The sequence below is a fragment of the Protopterus annectens genome, chromosome 6.part0 (assembly GCF_019279795.1).
Source record: "Protopterus annectens isolate FY-2018-M chromosome 6.part0, PAN1.0, whole genome shotgun sequence".
Lineage (NCBI taxonomy): Eukaryota > Metazoa > Chordata > Ceratodontiformes > Protopteridae > Protopterus > Protopterus annectens.
Window position 1 is genome coordinate 1,977,843,109 of NC_056737.1, and position 18,876 is coordinate 1,977,861,984.

Below are 18,876 nucleotides of genomic sequence, written 5' to 3' on the forward strand. Positions count from 1 at the left end.
AGGAATAGATTCTTCAGCATCAGAATTCTCATAGGGAGGAAAAGGGTATCCCTGTTCAGAAGAGGAGTCAGGGGAAATTGAAACCTGATCTGAGGAGTCATTCTGTCTCTTGCCTAGGCCTCTTATCTGGAGGGGGATGGGAAACCCTGATCGAAGTAATTAGGTCTTCGGACATTTTAAGCATCTGTTTCTTAGGCATGGAAAGTCTGTCCTGTAGAATGCTGTACTTGTTTCTTTGTCTTTAGAGCTGTTTTAGTCTTAGTCTTTGAAGCTGAGGTAGGCTTGACATATAATTGTGTAGGTCTGAAAACACCCTCAAAAGCCTATGCCTGCTCAGCGGCTCCGGACCCATCTGAGGGAATAGTTTTTCCGAGGGGCCAATACCTTGAGTATCCAGAGGCCTAGTCGGCTCCACGTGGGAGTCTGTAGCAGCCTGTGGCTCTGAGGTAGCAGGCGTCAGGGGCTGCAAAAGTGCCTCACTGTGAACCAGCGACTGGATTAGCGGGGACCTAGTAGTTGGTTTTGGACCTCAGATGCCTGTCCTTTTCCTTGCACTTTTTGTAAACTCCGGTCGTCGGCTGTTCTGACGGCATTATATAATTAAACCTTTGGCCAAAGTAATGAAAGGCAAAATCGTACTGACGCTTAATAGTGCGTTGGTTAAATCTAGCACAACACCGACAGCTAGCAACGTCGTGATCAGGGCCTAGGCAAGGAATACAGTAAGAATGAAAATCCTTATGAGGTATTTGCTTCCCACAAGAAATACAACTGTTAACTTTCTGACATCGGTCTGGAGCAAGTTTCCCCAACGGGGTACTTAGCTTTAATGAAGGCTTCGGATCTGAAATTCGATTTTGAAACTCTCAGGAGTCGGCCGACCGTCACTTGTGAACTGATTTTGCTTCCGGCACCGCACAGCAAGAAAGACTGGGGAAAATGGCGTTGGCTGCATCTTTTATACCCTGACAGCAACTGACACCAGACCAAGACTTTGGAATTCAAGCCGACTGCGGGTAGCCTGCCAGCAGGATAACCCAAGAGTAATGACTGCAACAGTGAAACACGATGAACATCTAACAGTTATCTAGAAGAGCCAGTAGGCCAAATGCCCATACAATACTAAAAGAACTATAAAAGAACAAGGAAAGTGCCAAAAAAGGCTATGCTACTCTAAAACATAGAAAAGGAACTTATAACATATGAAAATTTCCCAGAAAATGGAAAAAAAATATCAAGGTGGAGCACTTGGGTTTTACATAGCAAGACCTGCATCTGTTTGCATAGGTAGCAAATGAGATCCAAGTTAACTAGTGGCACAGGTGCTTTATGGACGGTAAAAGATTAAAGGAACTTGAGGCTGGAGCACTACTTTTGCTGGACTGTATCCAACACATGGCCCAAAGCCCCATCAGTTGTACTGGACGGACAGGATGAACTGAACTGGATCCAACCATTAAACTGCTCTAGGAGGGCCAATGTTGCCATTTTCTTAAATATGGGTCATTGAACTTATCCAGTTTACGAATGGAACTTGCTTAATTATGTTGCAACCTAAAAGCATCACAGAGACTTACTGACTGACCAATACTGTTACATAGAGTGACTATATTGTTATATTTGTCATTTATTAATTTGCATAACTTATTTCAATAAATCCATAAGGATAAAGCCCAAGAACACTACAATCCATCAAAAAACAAATAAAAATGCACTTAACTGATTTTTGTCTGGAGACTGAGTAGAAAATAGCGCTCTGTCTTAACATGCTTATGTGAACGAGGATACTGCATAGGTACTGGCTTTCTGTGAAGATACCTTCTTAAAAGCTACAACTCCTAGAGAACAGTATTACTTCAAGTTAGATAAGTATCTAACTTAAGACTGTTAACATTATACAAAAAGGGGTAAAATTTACTAATGATGGTAGCGGGATCTTCAAATTAAAAAAAAAAATGGGTATGGCCCTAGTTATCCACAGTAAGACATCAAAATCAGATTTTGTTCAGTTTGCTGCCTTCCCCAGAACAGTGCAACTACAGTTGGGAGGAATAATGCTTTGATCAGGCATCTGCAATACCACTTCTAAAGGGGCAAACCTAACAATGTTGTTTTTTAATCAGTTTGCATTTAACATTCAGAATTAAATCCAAACATGAGCCTTTCCACATGAACATCTAATATTTCTCATTTAAGTACTAAAGAAAGTTCTCTGACCTGACCATGTCTCCTAATGATCACTCCTTCATACATCTCAACTGAACAGATTTTTGCAGTGTGTCCAGATTTATGCCTATTTTTGGTCCACTTTTCAAAAAAAATTTTTCTAGCAAATCACTGAAGATATAAAATGATCAGACCATTTGAGTTTCAGACTTCATACCCTTCTCAACCTATTCTACCTACTTTTAAGTTTCTAAGACCAATATTTAAAACCTGACCCTATTTTGGGGCTTTTGTTCCCATTTCCTGCTGTAAGAGGTTGAGAGGTACGCTCCTATTACTGCCACCATAAATTCTGAACACAGTGAGCTGCTGAACACTTTACTGAGTGAAGCCCTAGTTTCAGCCATCTTCTTATCCTGCTTCTTTGAATCTAACACTGTGCTCAAGGCCTACTTTGATGGGTGTTGTGCACAAGATAGTCAACTGGCCATCCTGGCTAAAGTATCAGAAACACGCTCTTCTCTGTCAATCCTGCCCAGCATCATCTCCTCTCACACACAAAGTGCCCTAACAGGCAATGGTAGCTTACTTGAAGATGTTGAAGTTAAAGTTGAACTTGCTGCAACAGGTTTTTAACTTAAAATATAAATGTTAAAATACTTCATCACGTTTGCAAATCATGTGTAGACCTATTAAGTGGTGTCTGCATATCTGGATAATGCTAGGATGCTCCTCTGGTAGACAGAAGGAATCCTACCCACATGTTCTGGAAGACATTTTTCTAAATCATCTCTTACAGAAGACACTTCTGTTGTAGATTAGTCAGCAGACTCACCCCCCATTGATAACTGTCATTAAAACCTGCATTGAGAGGAGAACCATAAGATTGTGAAGAATCTTCACGGCTGGAACGTGAAAACAGAGCAGAGTACTGTTTTGAAAAGAAACAATACTTGCCTCTTTCAGATAAAACAGAATGTGTCTTCTACTTTTTTTTACCTGTGACCTTTGCTGGTACCAGCAATAGCTCACACTTTTTCAAAAAAAAAAATGGTGTACACTGGTTGACACAAACTCCAATGTTTGTTGCTGTACTGCAGTAATAGATACAAAGTCCTTTCCCATACACTGTAAAGGGAACTTCAGAGAAAAAGGAACACTCCAATTTTTTTCAACAGCAAGCCTTCAGTGATCAAAACACAAGAATCACCTACTCTGAATTCCAAATAATTTTTGGTAGGTCTGAATTTGCAGTATTACAGGTACAGAAGAGAGCATTTTACTGTGGAAGCTTTATGAGCACAGTTTTTGGGACTCAAGGATATTGCCACACACAGAAAAGCATGCTTCCAAAATGTTGACAATTTCTTGCTAATAATTCAGGTATCTTAGGATAACTTACTTTATTTTTTAAACATTTTAGCCAGCCCCAGTTGCTAAAGAAAGCATTTTAGTTTTTTCACAGTAGACCCGAAGCATACTTTCACTAAGGAATGAATTCAAAGCCTTAAGTCTCTCTAGCTTTGATCGTTCATCATCAGATTAGCTACTTAATCCTTTTCTTGGTTACAAAAGATATGCAGCCTGCTCTGGGTGTAAGGCAGACTCTTCCAAAATAAGAAGCCAATCCAGCAAACTGTGAATGCACGCACGTGTGAGCATACACTTTAACATGATATGCATATTAATTGGCAAGTTTGGAGGAATGTCAAATCACCTTCACCTTTGGGAAGGGGAAGGAAACAGAAGCAACTGGTGAAAACCCATGAAGATGGAAGAACGATGTGCAGACTCCAAACAGAAGTCATCCCAGCCAAGGACCCTACTTGAAAGCCAAGGCCGTAAAGGCAACACTAACCTCTGGACTAAACAAAACACTTTTGGAAGCTTTTTAGCTGCATTTGCCTACCACAAGAACAGTTGCTCACAATTCTGTCAATATACTTTATCCCCTCATTTGTACCATGGGACAAAGGAATCAAAAGTAGTATGAAAATGATTAAAAATGCATACAATAAAGAACATAACATGCCAGCCACTACAAACTAATTTATTCCACCATGATTGAGGTATTAGTGAGTCAACAAATGAAGGTAATGAGCAAGCAAAAAGTGGGATATAAAGGTATTTTTGTGCCACATGCCTCAGAGTCTAAGCGAGCATGGGCCTTGCAATGGTTCCTTATAAGCAACATGCCTCTATAAATAGAACTTTTAGTTGACCAAAGAATAAAACGCAACATAAATGTTATGTTCCACTGCTACAATAAAAATGCCAGAAAATCTTAAGCAATCTCACAAAAGCTGTGTAATGAAAGCATAGACTAAGGATAATTAGTCAATGGAAGACCTGAAGCTGGTTAATGGAGTCACAAGATCAAATGCCCCCCCCCCCCAGGCAATACCTCCCACACATGCAGATGCCCCCCCCCCCAGGCAATACCTCCCATGCATGCAGAAAGGGGCTCCTAGGCTGCCAGTCCTAGGGGATAAGTTACATTACTTATGGGTTGGCTGCTTGGTCTTACCTGCCAGCATGAATAAATGAGCTTTGATGAATCTGTCACTGGAGTCTGCATGTCCTCCCTGTGGTCGCATGGGTTTCCTCCGGGTGCTCCGGTTTCCTCCCGCATCCCAAAGACATGGTGTAGGTGGATCGGACACGCTAAATTGGCCCTAGGCATGAGTCCATGCATGTGTGTGCCTTCCGTGGAAGGTTGGGTGCCGGGCTGGCAACTTGACATCACAAAACTCTACCGCCAATCATGAGCAGACATGTGATCCTCTGTGGTGACCACTAACCGGGAAAAGCCAAAATATGATGAATCAGTCACTGCTTTCCTAAACATCCAAAAATACAGCACAACTTACCACAACTTCAGGAAAATTGGGTGGTAAACTCTGCAGCTTGGCGATGAGTTTTTCTGCAGCAATTCTTTTTGCTATTTTTTTTGAAGTCCCACTACCTAAGATAAAAAGCAAGTATTAGCATTGTTAAATGTAATACATCACAACTGTCTTGCACTATCAATGTTAATGATACTTCAGAACCAAGGCATTTTTATTATTAATCAGCAGTGAGTACTGTAAAGCTTGGACTTTGTAGACGTGCTAATCACACTAACATTCATTAGATCAACTGACTTGCACTGGAAAACAAAAATAGATCATGGCCCCACTAGCACAAAAGAAATTAAAAATGTACAGAACAAACAAGTGAAATGAAATCTACGTAGTTATTGTTAACAGCCCTGGAAAAAGGTCCTTTCACAGACAGGACTTCTGCCACATCCATCTAAGTGCATTTGGCACATCAATTTTTCCAGGCTGACTGGTACCTTCCCTCCTTCCCTTCATATATACCTCATCTCACATTCTCCAGCTCTGAAATGAGGCCAAGAAAAAAGGCTTAAGGCAAGAAGGTTATGTACTCATTGTTGTAACAAATCTGTAAAAAGGTCCACATTTTGTAACCAAAATGACTACTCAGATAAAACTTTCAGGCTATCACGACCCCCTCCAACTTTCCCATTATGCAGTCCACATTACACAACCCCCCCCCCCCCAACTTCCTCATTATGTAGACCTCATTAAACTCAAACAATTCCTCTTATAGCACTTAACGATAAGACAGACAGAAAAACTACACCGTTTTCACATCTGGTAAGAGAAGGTCTATCTTCTGTAACCAAAAGGACAGAACTATAACTAATCCTCCTAGGTGGCCACATTCACTAATAAATATCACAGTCAAGAGTGGACCCAAAAGGAGACCTGCACCAGGAAATAACATCCAGCTTGTGGTGCCTCAAAGGTGATGATGAAAGACCATGTTGCAGTTGTACACCTCAAAAGTGGCACCAGAGGAAAGCACAGCAGTACCTACAAGCTTTAACAGAATGAGCCCTAGGAGTAACCACTAAAGACTTTCCATGCTTAAAGTGACAAAACTCATTACAACTGAGTAGACATCTGGAAAGGGTTTAGAAACATTCTTGCCCAATTCGGAATTCGCTAAGGTAATGCACAGCAGATCTTCCTTGCAAAAATACTGCATTCTGTCCACAGATGATTGTCTGGTCTAAACTGGAATGGACTCCCTTGCTGTAAAAATAGATGCCTATTCACCAAAGAATTTCCTTTTTCATGCACGTGAGAAGCTTTATTTTATGGTTTGAAGGATGTTGGTTTTGACATCACTTTTTTTTTTTTAAAGATACCACTGGAGTTTCTTCACGTGCAGTCTAGCAATGAGTACTATTAAAATGTAGGAGGCCATATACTGCATGGACATGAGGATCTCTGGCAGTTACAAATACCTGACGTAATGGAGATTGGAAGTATTGCATTAAGAAGGCTGCCTTCTCTTGTGGGAGGAAGGCCACCTACCTGTTGCCTAGGAGTGCTCCCGAGAAAACTATCCTTCAAGAGTGAGTGAGATTTGACTTCTTTAGGATTGAGGGTAAAACCCAAGCTTGAGAAGTAGTCCCTTGTTAGGAATAGAGGAGCTTACAGTTCTTTTACAGACTGCTCATGAAAAAGGCAATCATCCAGATAAGGTACATTTGAATGACCTTTTGTCCTGCAGAAAGCAATTACTGGACCCAGACACTTTGTAAAGACTCTGGGTGCAGTAGACAGCTAGAAGGGCAAAACATGAAGCAGAGGTACTTCCTGTGAAGTTTTGTTATGGAAATATGGAGGTAGGCATCTTTTAGATCTAGGGTGACATTGTAAGCCAATGGATTAAGCATGGGCAGAAGTTTTTTTCAGAGTTAATATTTTAAATTTCAGGACCTGTTTAGCTTAGCCAAGTCTAATAGTGGTCTCCAGGTTCCTTCTTTCCTTGACATTAGAAAAAACTGAATGGTACCATGGGCCCTTTTCTTCCTTGGGGACTGGTTCTATGGAGCCCTGATCCAGTAAGAGGTTGATCTGTGACTACACCTCTGAGCTGACCCTCTGGAACTGAAGGGACGCTTGCATACTTTGGGAGAAAAGTTTATATCCTGATATTTTGATCTGAAGGACTCATTTGTCTTTGGTAAAGCATAGCCACTTGTTTAGAACAGGGAATGTCTGCCTCCAGTCTTGAAAGAGGGTAGGGTTGAGGTGGGCTTTGAGTAGGACAGGGAAGTGCCTGGCTGCTCCCTGCTGGGCCCCTGTGATCTGGGCAATGTAAGCATAGTGCTTTGCTTGTCATCCCATATGTTATCTACTGCCTCTCCTGGTCCTCCTCCCTCTTTGCCTGGGCTAAAAGGCAAGAAATGACCAGGACTTGGTAGAATAGTATATACTGAACCTTGATGGCTGAATGTGCAAGAAATCCTTTACAGTCTGCAGGGACTTGTCCTTGTTCTCCAGTTTATTAAAAATGGCTTGGGTAGAAACAGAAAATCCTTATCAAGGGGGAGCATCTAAGATTTCAGATTTGACATGCTCAGGCAGGTTCTGTTCCCTTAACCAGGCATGCCTTCTAATAGGTCTCAGAAGCAGCCACCCTGCAAGGTGTTTCTACAGCATCAAAGCCACAGTGTATGAAAAGTTTTGCAACTAGACAGTAGGAGATACAGATGTCTAAATTCCTTAGCAAGTGCCTATACTCCAGCCTTTCCACTTTTCCTTTCATTTGATACAGGAGAATTTCCTGCTATTTAACCATACTGAATTGGCAACTAAGAACCCTCATGCCCAGGGTGACAAGTATACGCTCTTGACGGAACTATTCAGAATAATATCCTCTTAACTGGCATGGGGTTTTTAGAGTTGCTACTTTTGGCTCCCTTGTGACTCAAAGAAACCATCTCTGGGACAGCCACAGGGTTCTTATAAAGGTATTTATGGAAGTCCAGACCCTTATAAATACAGTCCGACTTCCTGGAAGCAGGTGGTTGGGAGTCAGGCTGCATGGAGGAGTCTGAAACTATATCATCCACAAACTCTAAAACTGCAAGAATGGCCAGAGGTTTGTGCGACGCCTAAAATTCTCTAAGCTTTTTTCCCCCCCTTCTTTTAGGCAGAGTAATCTTGAGCCTCCTATCTGAAGAACTCCCTCATCTTATGGAGTCTCCCCAAAGCTGAAGTCCTCAGGTGTTGAAGCTAAGAAAAGATTTATCGGACTTTGAGTCAACATGAGAACTGGAAGAAATTTGGTCTACATATGCCAATTCATCTTAATCAGAGTCGTAAGATCCACTGGATTCCTAGGGGAAGTTGCCCTTTCTTTCCCAGGAAACAATTCTGTAGCAGGGGGCTTGCTCTGGATAAACTGTCTGGATCTCATAACATTCATGAGATTCTCAGCCTGACAAGGTCTTGCAGCTAGGCCTTATGAGACTATGACCTAGAAATCTCAGGTTGAGGCAAGCTGGATAAAGCCTTGTTCTTGGGTATGGAGTTGCATGTACCCAGATGAGGTCACAGATGGAAGGCAGCAGTCTACGCTCATTACAAATGTCAAATGGGGAATCCCGCCTCCTCCTTCAGTACTCTTGGTAATGGCATTAGAAGTTGGGACCTGCACAGCAAGCCTGGACCCAACTGGTAACCAAAGTGCTTTGGCCTGTGCAGACTGAATATTCTGATCACACATTGGGCTCCACAAGGGTCTTGGTAGAGGCTTTGGTTGGACGTTGTGTTGGTGTAGGGACTGTGAAGCAGTCTCTGTTCAACAATCACGAACTTGGGTGGACTGGCTGACATAATTGGTGTTATCCACTATCCTGACGTACTTCGAATGCTTCCTCTTGCAATCGTTTTCAAGGAGGATGAAGACATGGTAGCACAAAGGCCATCAAAAAGGTGCATTACAGAAGTAGAAGGTACCACCATCACTGGCAGAACAGACAAGGGCTTTCCATGTTTAACATGGAAAAACTCAATACATATGTCTAAACATGTGTAGAGGGGAGAGCTTAGCATCTCCCTACCAAGCTTGGATTTTAACAAAGAATGGGAAAGATTGGTCATCCTTATGGATCTGTCCACAAAAGATCTCAGCTGTCAATTGACATCCATGTAGAGTACTTACAGTTGCTCTACATATAGTTTGCAACTCTGGTATTCTTTTGATAGGTATAGAGCCCAGTAGAAATGCAGGGTTCCAGTTAAACTTTAGTCCTGCAGGAAGAGAGGCTTTAAAAGGTGGCAGACTGAAAGCTTCCCCATGAAACAGCCAGCACCATGGCATGGAAGGATAAAACTACAGCCCAGGTGATTCGGGTTTAATTACTGGTTCAGATGTCTGAGGCACAGGCAGGGAGGATGAGTGATGAGGGCTGTCTGGTGGAGGCCAGGGAGCCATTCGTGATGTGCTTCCAGGTGGGGGCTTGCTGACATCAGCTCTGTAAGGAAGTGCGAGGCAGCTCAGCTCTGTCTGCCCACTGGATGTCCCCTTGAAAGCTGACAGGTGTATACACTGGGAAAGAGAAAAGTACAGTTTTGTACCTACCATAAATGTAGATGTTAGAGTGTTCACCCTGCTGCAGTCATCACATTTGGGTTATCCTGTCTTCAGGCGGTCCCGCAGTTGGCCGGAATTCCAAAGTCTTGGTCCGGTGTCGGTTGTTGCCGCTTCTTCCCTGACATCAGTGCGCCAGGAGTATATATATTGCAACAGACACCATTTTCTTCAGTTTTTCTTGCCCCAGATGCCAGGTGCCCCCAAAAAGGTGGTCAGTAATTAGTACCATATTGAGTAAATTTTGCAAAAACACAAAATCCCTCCAGCTATAAAGCAAATACATCAGGAAGGTATTGCAGAGATTTTAGCCAGCTAGTTCAGAGGGGATGGAGGGAGGGTAACCTGGACTGCAGCAGGGTGAACACTCGAACATCTACATTTATGGTAGGTACAAACTGTACTATGTTCATCGTGTTACCCTGCTGCAGTCATCACACTTGGGTTGAATCCCAAAGCTAAGGATGGGTGGAAGAATCAGAGGGTTATTGGAGGCTAGAAGGCCCTGCAGAACTGCAGTGGCAAAGCCAGCTCTAGTCTTAGAGTAAAGTGGTAAGTGATAGTGTTTGGTTAAGGTGTATACTGAACTCCAAGTTGCAGCTTCCAAAATCTCCTTGGTTGGAACCCCAGAGGAAGGCTGTAGATGTAGCTGTTGCCCTGGTAGAGTGGGGCCTAATGGTAGCAGGAACTGGTTTTCCATGATGGGTATAGCAAAACCGAATGCAATGTCCTATCCATTTGGAAATGGTTTGTTTTGATATAGCCTTCCCTTGTGAAGCTGTAGCATAGGATACAAAGAGCTGGTCATATTTTCTGAAAACCTTAGTTTTATCCAAGTAGCAACGAAGTTGCCTGTGAATGTCCAAGGAATGCAGGAGTCTTTCTCCTTTGTTCTGTGGATTTGGGAAGAAGGTGGGTAAGTGGATGGTTTGATTTAAAGCCACACTGGAAACCACCTTAGGCATGAAGGAAGGATTAGTTCGTAGAGAAACTGTCTTGATGGAAAATGAGGAAAGGTTCCACTGCCATTAGTGCCTGTAGCTCTGAGACTCTTCTAGCTGAAGTTATTGCTAGCAGCAGGGCAGTCTTCCATGATAGAAACTGTAGATCTGCAGAGAAAGCTGGTTCAAAGGGAGGTAGCGTAAGTTTTTCCAGAACAAAATTGAGGTCCCATGTTGGTGTAGGTGCTCTCCTGGGGGGGGTCTAATGTTTTTTGCCCCTCTGAGAAACTGTCTTAGAAGTGGATGTGAAAATAAGGGTGGATCCGTGTTGTAGTGGGCTAAAATAGCTGATGAATGGATTTTAATGGAAGAAAAAGAAAGTCCTTTGTGCAACATCTCAGTTAAGTACTGTAGAATCTGAGGCATGTGAGGCTGAAGTGTGTCTTGGTCTTTAGCTTGGTTCCAGGCACAAAACCTTTTCCATTTGTCTGAATAGGCCTTCCTGGTGCTGGGCCTCCTAGCTTCCAGATTAACATCCATAACTGCTTGGGAAAGAGGAGCTGGCTGGATGCTTAGGTTATTTGCCATGCAACCAGATTTAAGGTTTTGAGCTGGCTGTGAAGAATCTGATTGTTTTGCTGTGAGCAAATGGGCAATTTGTGGTAAAATCCAAGGTGGGCCCTGGGCCATATTCCTCAAGAGTGGGTACCAGTGCTGGCGTGGCCAGTCTGGGGCTATGAGCATCAGTCGTGGTCTCTCCTTGCTGACTTTCAAAAGCACCTTTGTGAGGAGAGGCAATAGAGGGAAGGCATATACCTTCAGGTTTTTCCAACTGAATGAGAGTGCGCCCACTTTCCAAGCTTGGTGGTTCAGTGTCCTTGTACAAAATTTTGTTAGTTGATAGTTTTGAGGACTGGCAAACAGGTCTATGTCTGGAAGGCCCCATTTTTGAGTCGTCATTGCAAATGCTTGTGGATCCAGTTTCCACTCATGGGGATCCATGATGTTTCTGCTGAGGTCGTCTGTCAATGTATTCTTTTTTCCTGGTAGGAATTGAGCTTGTAACTGAACTTGGAAAGCCAGAGCTGTGTTCCACAAGGTCATTGCTTGCCTGCATAGAGGGTAGGAGTGCGTACCCCCTTGTTTATGTACCACATTACTGTGGTGTTGTCCATCCTTATTGTAAGTTGCCCTGGTTGTAATAGATTCTTGAAGGCTGTCAGAGCATTCTGTACAGCTAGCATCTTTTTGATTGATGTGCAGATTCCTTTGATCTGCAGTCCATACACCTTGAACGCACTGTCCTGCCATGTGTGCCCCCCAGGCGTAGTCTGATGCATCTGTTGTCATAGCTTGCCTGGCTGGGGGCAAGGTGAAAGGCTGACCCTTGTTGAGGTGACATGCCTGTGACCACCATAGAAACTCCTGTTGTAGGCAGGGAATGAGAGATATCATTGTGTCCAAGCTGTGGCTGTGTTGAGACCATACGCTTTTTAGGTACCACTGTAATTTCCTCATATGCAGCTTTGCAAATGGTATTAGTAGTATGCAAGATGCCATGAAGCCCAAGGCCTGCAGAATTTTTCTTGCAGGTAGTTGGGTCTTTGTTGCCATTGTTTTGAAATATTGAGTCAGTTGTAGTTTTGTCTGGCGTCAGATAAGCCTTCTGGGCCATTGTATTCAAGCTGGCACCCAGGAATGTCATTTTGTGAGGGTACTAGTTTTGATTTCTTTTCGTTTACTGTGTACCCTAGGCAACTTAGAAGATGTTTTACAAAAGCCAGATGTTGTAAGAGGATGTCCTTCTTTCTGCTTGGATGAGGCAGTCGTCCAGGTAAGGGTATATTTGAATTCCTCTGTCTGCAATATGCAATTACTGGTGCCAGGCATTTTGTGAAGACCCTGGGCGCGTAGATAAGCCAAAGGGTAGTGCAGAGAATTGGTAATGGGTTGAACCTGCAATGAAACTGAGGTATCTTCTGCAACTTTGTCTGATAGGGACATGCATGTATGCCTCCTTGAGGTCCAACGTTACTAGCCATGCTTTCTTGCCCAACATGGGAAGAAGCTGCTGTAGTGTTAGCATCTTGAATCTGGGTACTTGTAAGAAGGTGTTTAGAATTGAAAGGTCCAGAATTGGTCTCCAGGCATTGTCCTTTCTGGGAACTAGAAAAAGTCTTGAGTAAAATCCTTGGCCTTGCTCTCGAGTAGGTACCAGTTGAATGGCTCTCATGTCCATGAGAGCTGTAATTTGTTTGTGTGCCTCTGCCCATTGATTTTGTGGCAGGTTTGGCATTCCTCTTTTCATTGGCAAGGTGTGAAAATGGAATCTGTATCCTCGTGAAATTATGTCTAGGACCCATTTGTCCTTTGTGACAATGTGCCAGTTGTCTGAAAAAAGTGTGAGTTTTCTTCGAGTCAGAGTAGTCCTGACCTTCCCAGTGGAAATGTTCCCTCAGTGTGTAAAGTTTCCCCAAAGGAATAATATTCAGGAGGAGAAGCTGAGGGAATGGAATCCTCAGCATCAGAATCTTCATAAGGAGAGGAGGAGTAATCTTGGTCTTCAGAAGAGGCTGAAGAAACGGACACTTGTTCAGAGGATGCATAATCTTCCTCTTGTCAAGGCCTTGTGTCAGGAGGAGGCTGGGAACCCCTGATCAGAGAGATCAAATCTTCAGCCATTTTGAGCATCTGTTTCTTAGGCATGGGGCCTTGAACAGGGGACTGAAATGCAGTCCTTTTAGATTTAAAAGGAGTCTTAGTCTCAGGATACGTTTTAATGGTAAGCGTCGGTCTGAAAACGCTTTCAGAAACGGAAGGCGTTTCAGCAGCACAGACATCTCTATCAGCAAAGTCGTCGATAGGGCCTAAACAAAATGGTTGCGTCGGCCTGGTACATTCCATCAAAAGTTCCGAAGCGGTCTCTGGTTCCAAAACTGCGGTAGTCAGGGGCTGCTTCGGAGCCTCACGGAGGACCGGAGGACCGGAGACCAGACCAGCCGAGGCCTCGGAATCTGGCTTAGGCCTGGGCTGTCTGTCCTTATCCTTGCGTTTTTTGTGCACGCCGGTAGTCGGTTGCTCCGACGGCATACTGTAATTAAATTTTCTACCGAAGTAGTGTCATGCGAAATCAAAGCGTCTTTTAATAGTACGTTTATTAAACTTAGCACAAAAATGACAACTAGTGACATCGTGGTCTGGGCCTAGGCAAGGTATGCAATAAGAATGAAAATCCTTATGAGGTATTTGCTTCCCACAAGAAATCCAATTGTTAACTTTTTCTGACATCGGTCTGAGGCAAGAAAAGTTTCCCCAACGGGGTACTTAGCTTTATAGAAGACTTCGGTCTGAAATTCGAATTCGAAAATCTCAGGAGTCGGCCGACTGGCACTTGCGAACTGCTTCTGCTTCGGGCACCGCGCGGCAAGAAAGACTGGGGAAAATGGTGTCGGTTGCAATATATATACCCCTGGCGCACTGACGTCAGGGAAGAAGCGACAACAACAGACGCCGGACCAATACTTTGGAATTCCGGCCGACTGCGGGACCGCCTGACAACAGGATAACCCAAGTGTGATGACTGCAGCAGGGTAACACTATGAACATCTTGAGTATACTGTAAAAGAAAAAAAGCCCTGAAGCAGAAGTGTGTCGAGGGTCTGTTAACAGTGGTTTCAGAAGGACCACAATTGTCCTTAGGGCTGGAAAAGGAAATTAATGCCTACAGAGCTGGGCCTTAAGGAAAAGCCGCAACTGTTGCATGCTATAAAAATATATTTACATATCTTTTTTTTAACCAGAAAACCTTATGCTAGGAACAATTAATACAGGTCATCAATCCCTCACACAAACATTTTTCTACATGGGGTTAGTCTGTCATGTCAGCTGTTACCAGCTCTGTTGATTCAATGTCACTTTCCTACCTTCTTTAGCAGTCATGCCTGACTATCACAGATCTTGTACAATTCATCAATCTCTTAAGCTGGGCATCCTTGTTCCCTCTCAGCTTCCTCCCATCTCTCCCAAATCTGATTTTCACCAACTCATCTACTTTCCAGCACATGTGCCTGAACCACTGAAACCTGTTCTGAACTTCTCTGAAACTGGAGAGAGTTTGATCTCTCTTCTGATGTTATTTCTTCATCCATCCCACACTATGCATCCTACCATCCCCACCTTAGGCCGTTCATATCCTTCAGATCAAGCTTCAACTGCTCTGCCTTCACTGCCCAGGTTTCTGTACCACACAAGTATTGATCACACCACTGTTTTGTACATTGTACTTTTCAGCTTCTTTGGCATTACTCTGTCACATACTACACGACACAATGTGCTGTCTGGCTGAAGTACTTTGAGAAGTGAATAAAAAAAAAGTTGTGTACTCACCATAACGTTCCAAGTAGTAGTTCATTTGTCTTCAACCTATGGGTTACAGATCTGTATCAGATCTGAAACGGCCACATATCCATCATCTGATCCGAGCTCAAAGCTTCTTCCCTTACCCATAATGCCCATGTGTTTGCTACCCAATCACTCACACCCGACCTAATGGGACCTTGTCACTACCAGAAAAATATCCTAAACAAAAAGGACAAAGTGTAGCCCGAAGGTATCCACCTAAATTTATATAGCAAACAAACAGTTCAGACAAGGCCGGGGGAAGGAGGGGGGGATGGTTGAATACAAACTACTCAGATGGAAGATTATGGCGAGTACATAACTTCTTTATCTGAAAGTAGTTGTCTTCATTTGATCTTCAATCTGTGGGACAAAGTCCCCAGCTACTAAACACCTGGGAGGCCCTCATGGAAGGATATTTTGGAGCATAGTGATATCAAAGGATGCCCTGTTCCTGGATACAATGTCCAGTTTATAATGTGAGATGAAGGTACGAGATTAGGACCAAGTAGCCGCAAAACAATCTAACGAAACTCTGGACCAAAAAGCTGTAGAAGTGGCCATAGATCTGGTAGTGTGTGCTTTCATCTGGCCTGGTGAGGAAGGCCCCCCCGACAGAATATGCCCAAATGATACATTGGAGTGGTTTCCCTAAAAAAGGTTTGGAGTATGAAACAAAGCTAGTCAGACAAAACATTTTTGTCCTGTGCAAATAGAAACGTAATGGTCTGTCTACATCCAACAAGTGCAATTTATATTATCCCTTATTTTGAAAATTTGGAAAGACCTGGAGATTAATCATCTGATTAATGTTGGCCTCTGAAGCTACTCTGGGAAGAAAAAATGGGTTAGTTTGCAAAAACACCCTGTCCTTATGAAAAATCATATAAGGGACTTTGACCGATAGGGCTTAAAGTTCCAACACTTTCCTGGCAGAAGTGATGGCAACTAAGAATGCTGTCTTCCAGGACAGAAACTGCAGATCCACCGAAGCTGCAGGTTCAAAGTGGGGGGGTGACACTAAAGCCTGAAGCACTAATGTAAGATCCCACTGTGGTGTAGGATCCTTCACCGGGGGTCGCAGAAGAAAAGTAACTTTAAGGAAAGTTGCAAAGCTTTGAAGATGCCAAGGAAGCCATATTCTCCCCCACATGAAAGTTAGAAATTGCAGCCAGTTGAACTTTGACTGTGGACGAACTGGCGCCTTGCTGAAAAATCTCTAATTCCAACAACGCAAAAACTGGAGCAGTAAATGGATCCAATGCACGCTGCAAAACCCATACAGAAAAACATTTCTACTTGCTATGATATACCTCCCAGTAAGAAGACTTATGAGCTGCCACCAGAATTCATTTGACGGGAGAAGACAAACCAGGACTCCTGATAATCATGGGAACTGGAGCAACCAAGCAGTAAGCTTTAGACTGTCCAGATCAGGATGAGGAATCCCTGAAGAATGCGAAATGAGATCCTGAACTGGATCCAACGTCCATGGTGGAGTCATCAGATGAGACCACAGAGAGGGAAACCAGACTTGGCGAGACCAGAATGGGGCAATGAGGATCGTGAAGCTCCCCAGCCTGCGAGCTTTCTGAAGAAATTTTGGTATGGAGGATAAGCATACAGAAGACAGGGAGGCCAAGCACAAGTCAGTGAGTCTCTAGGGGCTTTTCCATGAGGGAGGTTCAGAGCGAAGAACTCGCTGCATTTCACGGTGGAAGGAGAGGAGAATATATCGCAGCAAGGCTAACCCCCCCACTTGTGAAAAATCTGTTCCACTACTGAAGGGTTTACAGACCACTCATAAGGCATCAGGATAAATCTGCAGAGCCTGTCTGCTAGTGTGTTGGACCGTCCCCGGAAGGTGCATTGCCACCAGAAAATGGCTGGTGGAGATCATCCATTCCCAAACTCTCATGGCTTCACGACAAAGGGGGTAAGGTCTGGTTCCCCCCGTTTGCCGATGTATCAGACCACCGACAGTCTGCCTATATAGCAATTGCTCCCGAGGGAGGCGACATGGAGAGCCTGCAATGCGAGAAGCACCACCCTCATCTCCAGCACACTGATATGCAAACTGGTCTCAAAGGGGACCATGCGCCTTGAACTGTCCTTCCCGAGCAATGCCCCCACTCCAGCTGAGAAGGGTCCGTAGTCACAGTGGCCTTGGGAAATTATGGGAGAAAGGACATCCCTGAACCAGATCCAGGGAAAGAATCCACCACCAAAGAGTCCCTGCACAGTCAAGAGATTCAAACTGGGTGAGACAATGGGAGATCTAATAGACCACTGTACAGAAATGGTCCACTGAAGGATTCGCATGTGGAGGCGCACAGAGGGTAAAAGACTGATAGTGGCTGCCATGGACCCCAATGCCCGTAGTACCACTTCTGCCGTTGGGAGAGTGTTTGAAGAACTTGAACATGTAGCTTCAGACTGGGTAAATTGTCTGGAGTAAGGAAAACTTGTCTGAATCGTGTCTGAGGCCCAATGAAGTCTGACATCTGAAATGGTGTCAGAGATGATTTGGTGAGATAGATGGTGATGCCTAACTTCTGGGCTAGTAGTAGAAAGGAATCCCTCGTGATGCCTAACCTCTGGGCTAGTAGTAGAAAGGAATCCCTCTCGCTTGACAAAGTTGATACCTGGAAGGGGCAACGAGGAGCCAACTTGTCCAGGTAGGGAAATACCTGAATGCCCTGCAGTCTCAGGTGAGCTGCTACTTTTCTTCTCTTTCGGCTGCTCCCGTTAGGGGTCGCCACAGCGGATCATGTGTTTCCATTTCTTCCTGTCCTCTGCATCTTGCTCTGTCACACCAACCACCTGCATGTCCTCTCTCACCATATCCATAAACCTTATCTTTGGCCCTCTTTTCCTCTTACCTGGCAGCTCCATCCTTAGCATCCTTTTCCCAATATACCCAGCATCCCTTCTCAGCACCAACGCAATCTCGCCTCTCTGGCTTTGTCTCCAAACCGTCCAACCTGAGTTGACCCTCTACTATACAGATTCCTAATACTGTCCATTCTTGTCACACCCAGTGCAAATTTTAACATCTTTAATTCTGCCACTTCCAGCTAGGACTCCTGCCTTTTTGTCAATGCCACCGTCTCCAACCCATACAACATAGCTGGTCTCACTACCCTCTTGTAGACCTTCCCTTTCATTCTTACTGGTACCAGTCTGTCACAAATCACTCCCGACACTCTTCTCCACCCATTCCGCCCTGCCGGTACACTTCACCTCTCTCCCACACTCACCATTATTCTGAACTGTTGATCCCAAGTATTTAAACTCATCCACCTTTGTCATCTTTACTCCCTGCATCCTCACCATTCCTCTATCCTCCCTCTCATTCACACACAGATATTTTTAGTCCTGCTGACCTTCATTCCTCTCCTCTCTAGAGCAAATCTCCAGCTCTCCAGGGTCTCCTCAACCTGGTCACTACTCTCACTACAGAGCACAATGTCATCTGCAAACATCATAGCCCTGTCAGACAGGTGAGCCACTACTGACATTTAAAATGTTTTACCAGGATTAAATCAGACTGGATAACAGGTGTCCTTTTTCAGCGGAGTCCTGGGGGAAAAGCTCCATGAAGTAATATGGTGAATATATAGGTTAATACACGTAGTAGCTATGCTAACATGTGAATAAAAATACAGTAGCAACATAACACACATCAGTTATCACATATCAAATAACCAGCATAATACACATCAAATACAGGACTAAAAAAGTAATAGTACTTAGGTTAATCCAAATGGCAAGTATGTTGACATGTGAACGAAAGACAGGAAAAATTCCCGTGAGCAGCATAGTACAGTCACAGGATCAGTGAATTTGTAGAGACAGTACTGTGATAGACACATAAGGTGCTAGGAAGTAGGTCCATACTTACAAATATTTA

General features: G+C 43.8%; 1 protein-coding gene across 2 annotated transcripts in view; it reads right to left on the bottom strand.

Moving 5' to 3' along the window:
* The window catches only part of PRKRA (protein activator of interferon induced protein kinase EIF2AK2), a 394,218-nt gene that overhangs the window by 166,213 nt on the left and 209,129 nt on the right, over nucleotides 1–18,876 (bottom strand). For both annotated transcript variants that reach the window (XM_044075270.1, XM_044075271.1), the window contains exon 2: nucleotides 5,037–5,131. In XM_044075270.1, the coding sequence (XP_043931205.1) occupies nucleotides 5,037–5,131 (95 nt within the window). The remainder of the gene's footprint in view (nucleotides 1–5,036; nucleotides 5,132–18,876) is intronic.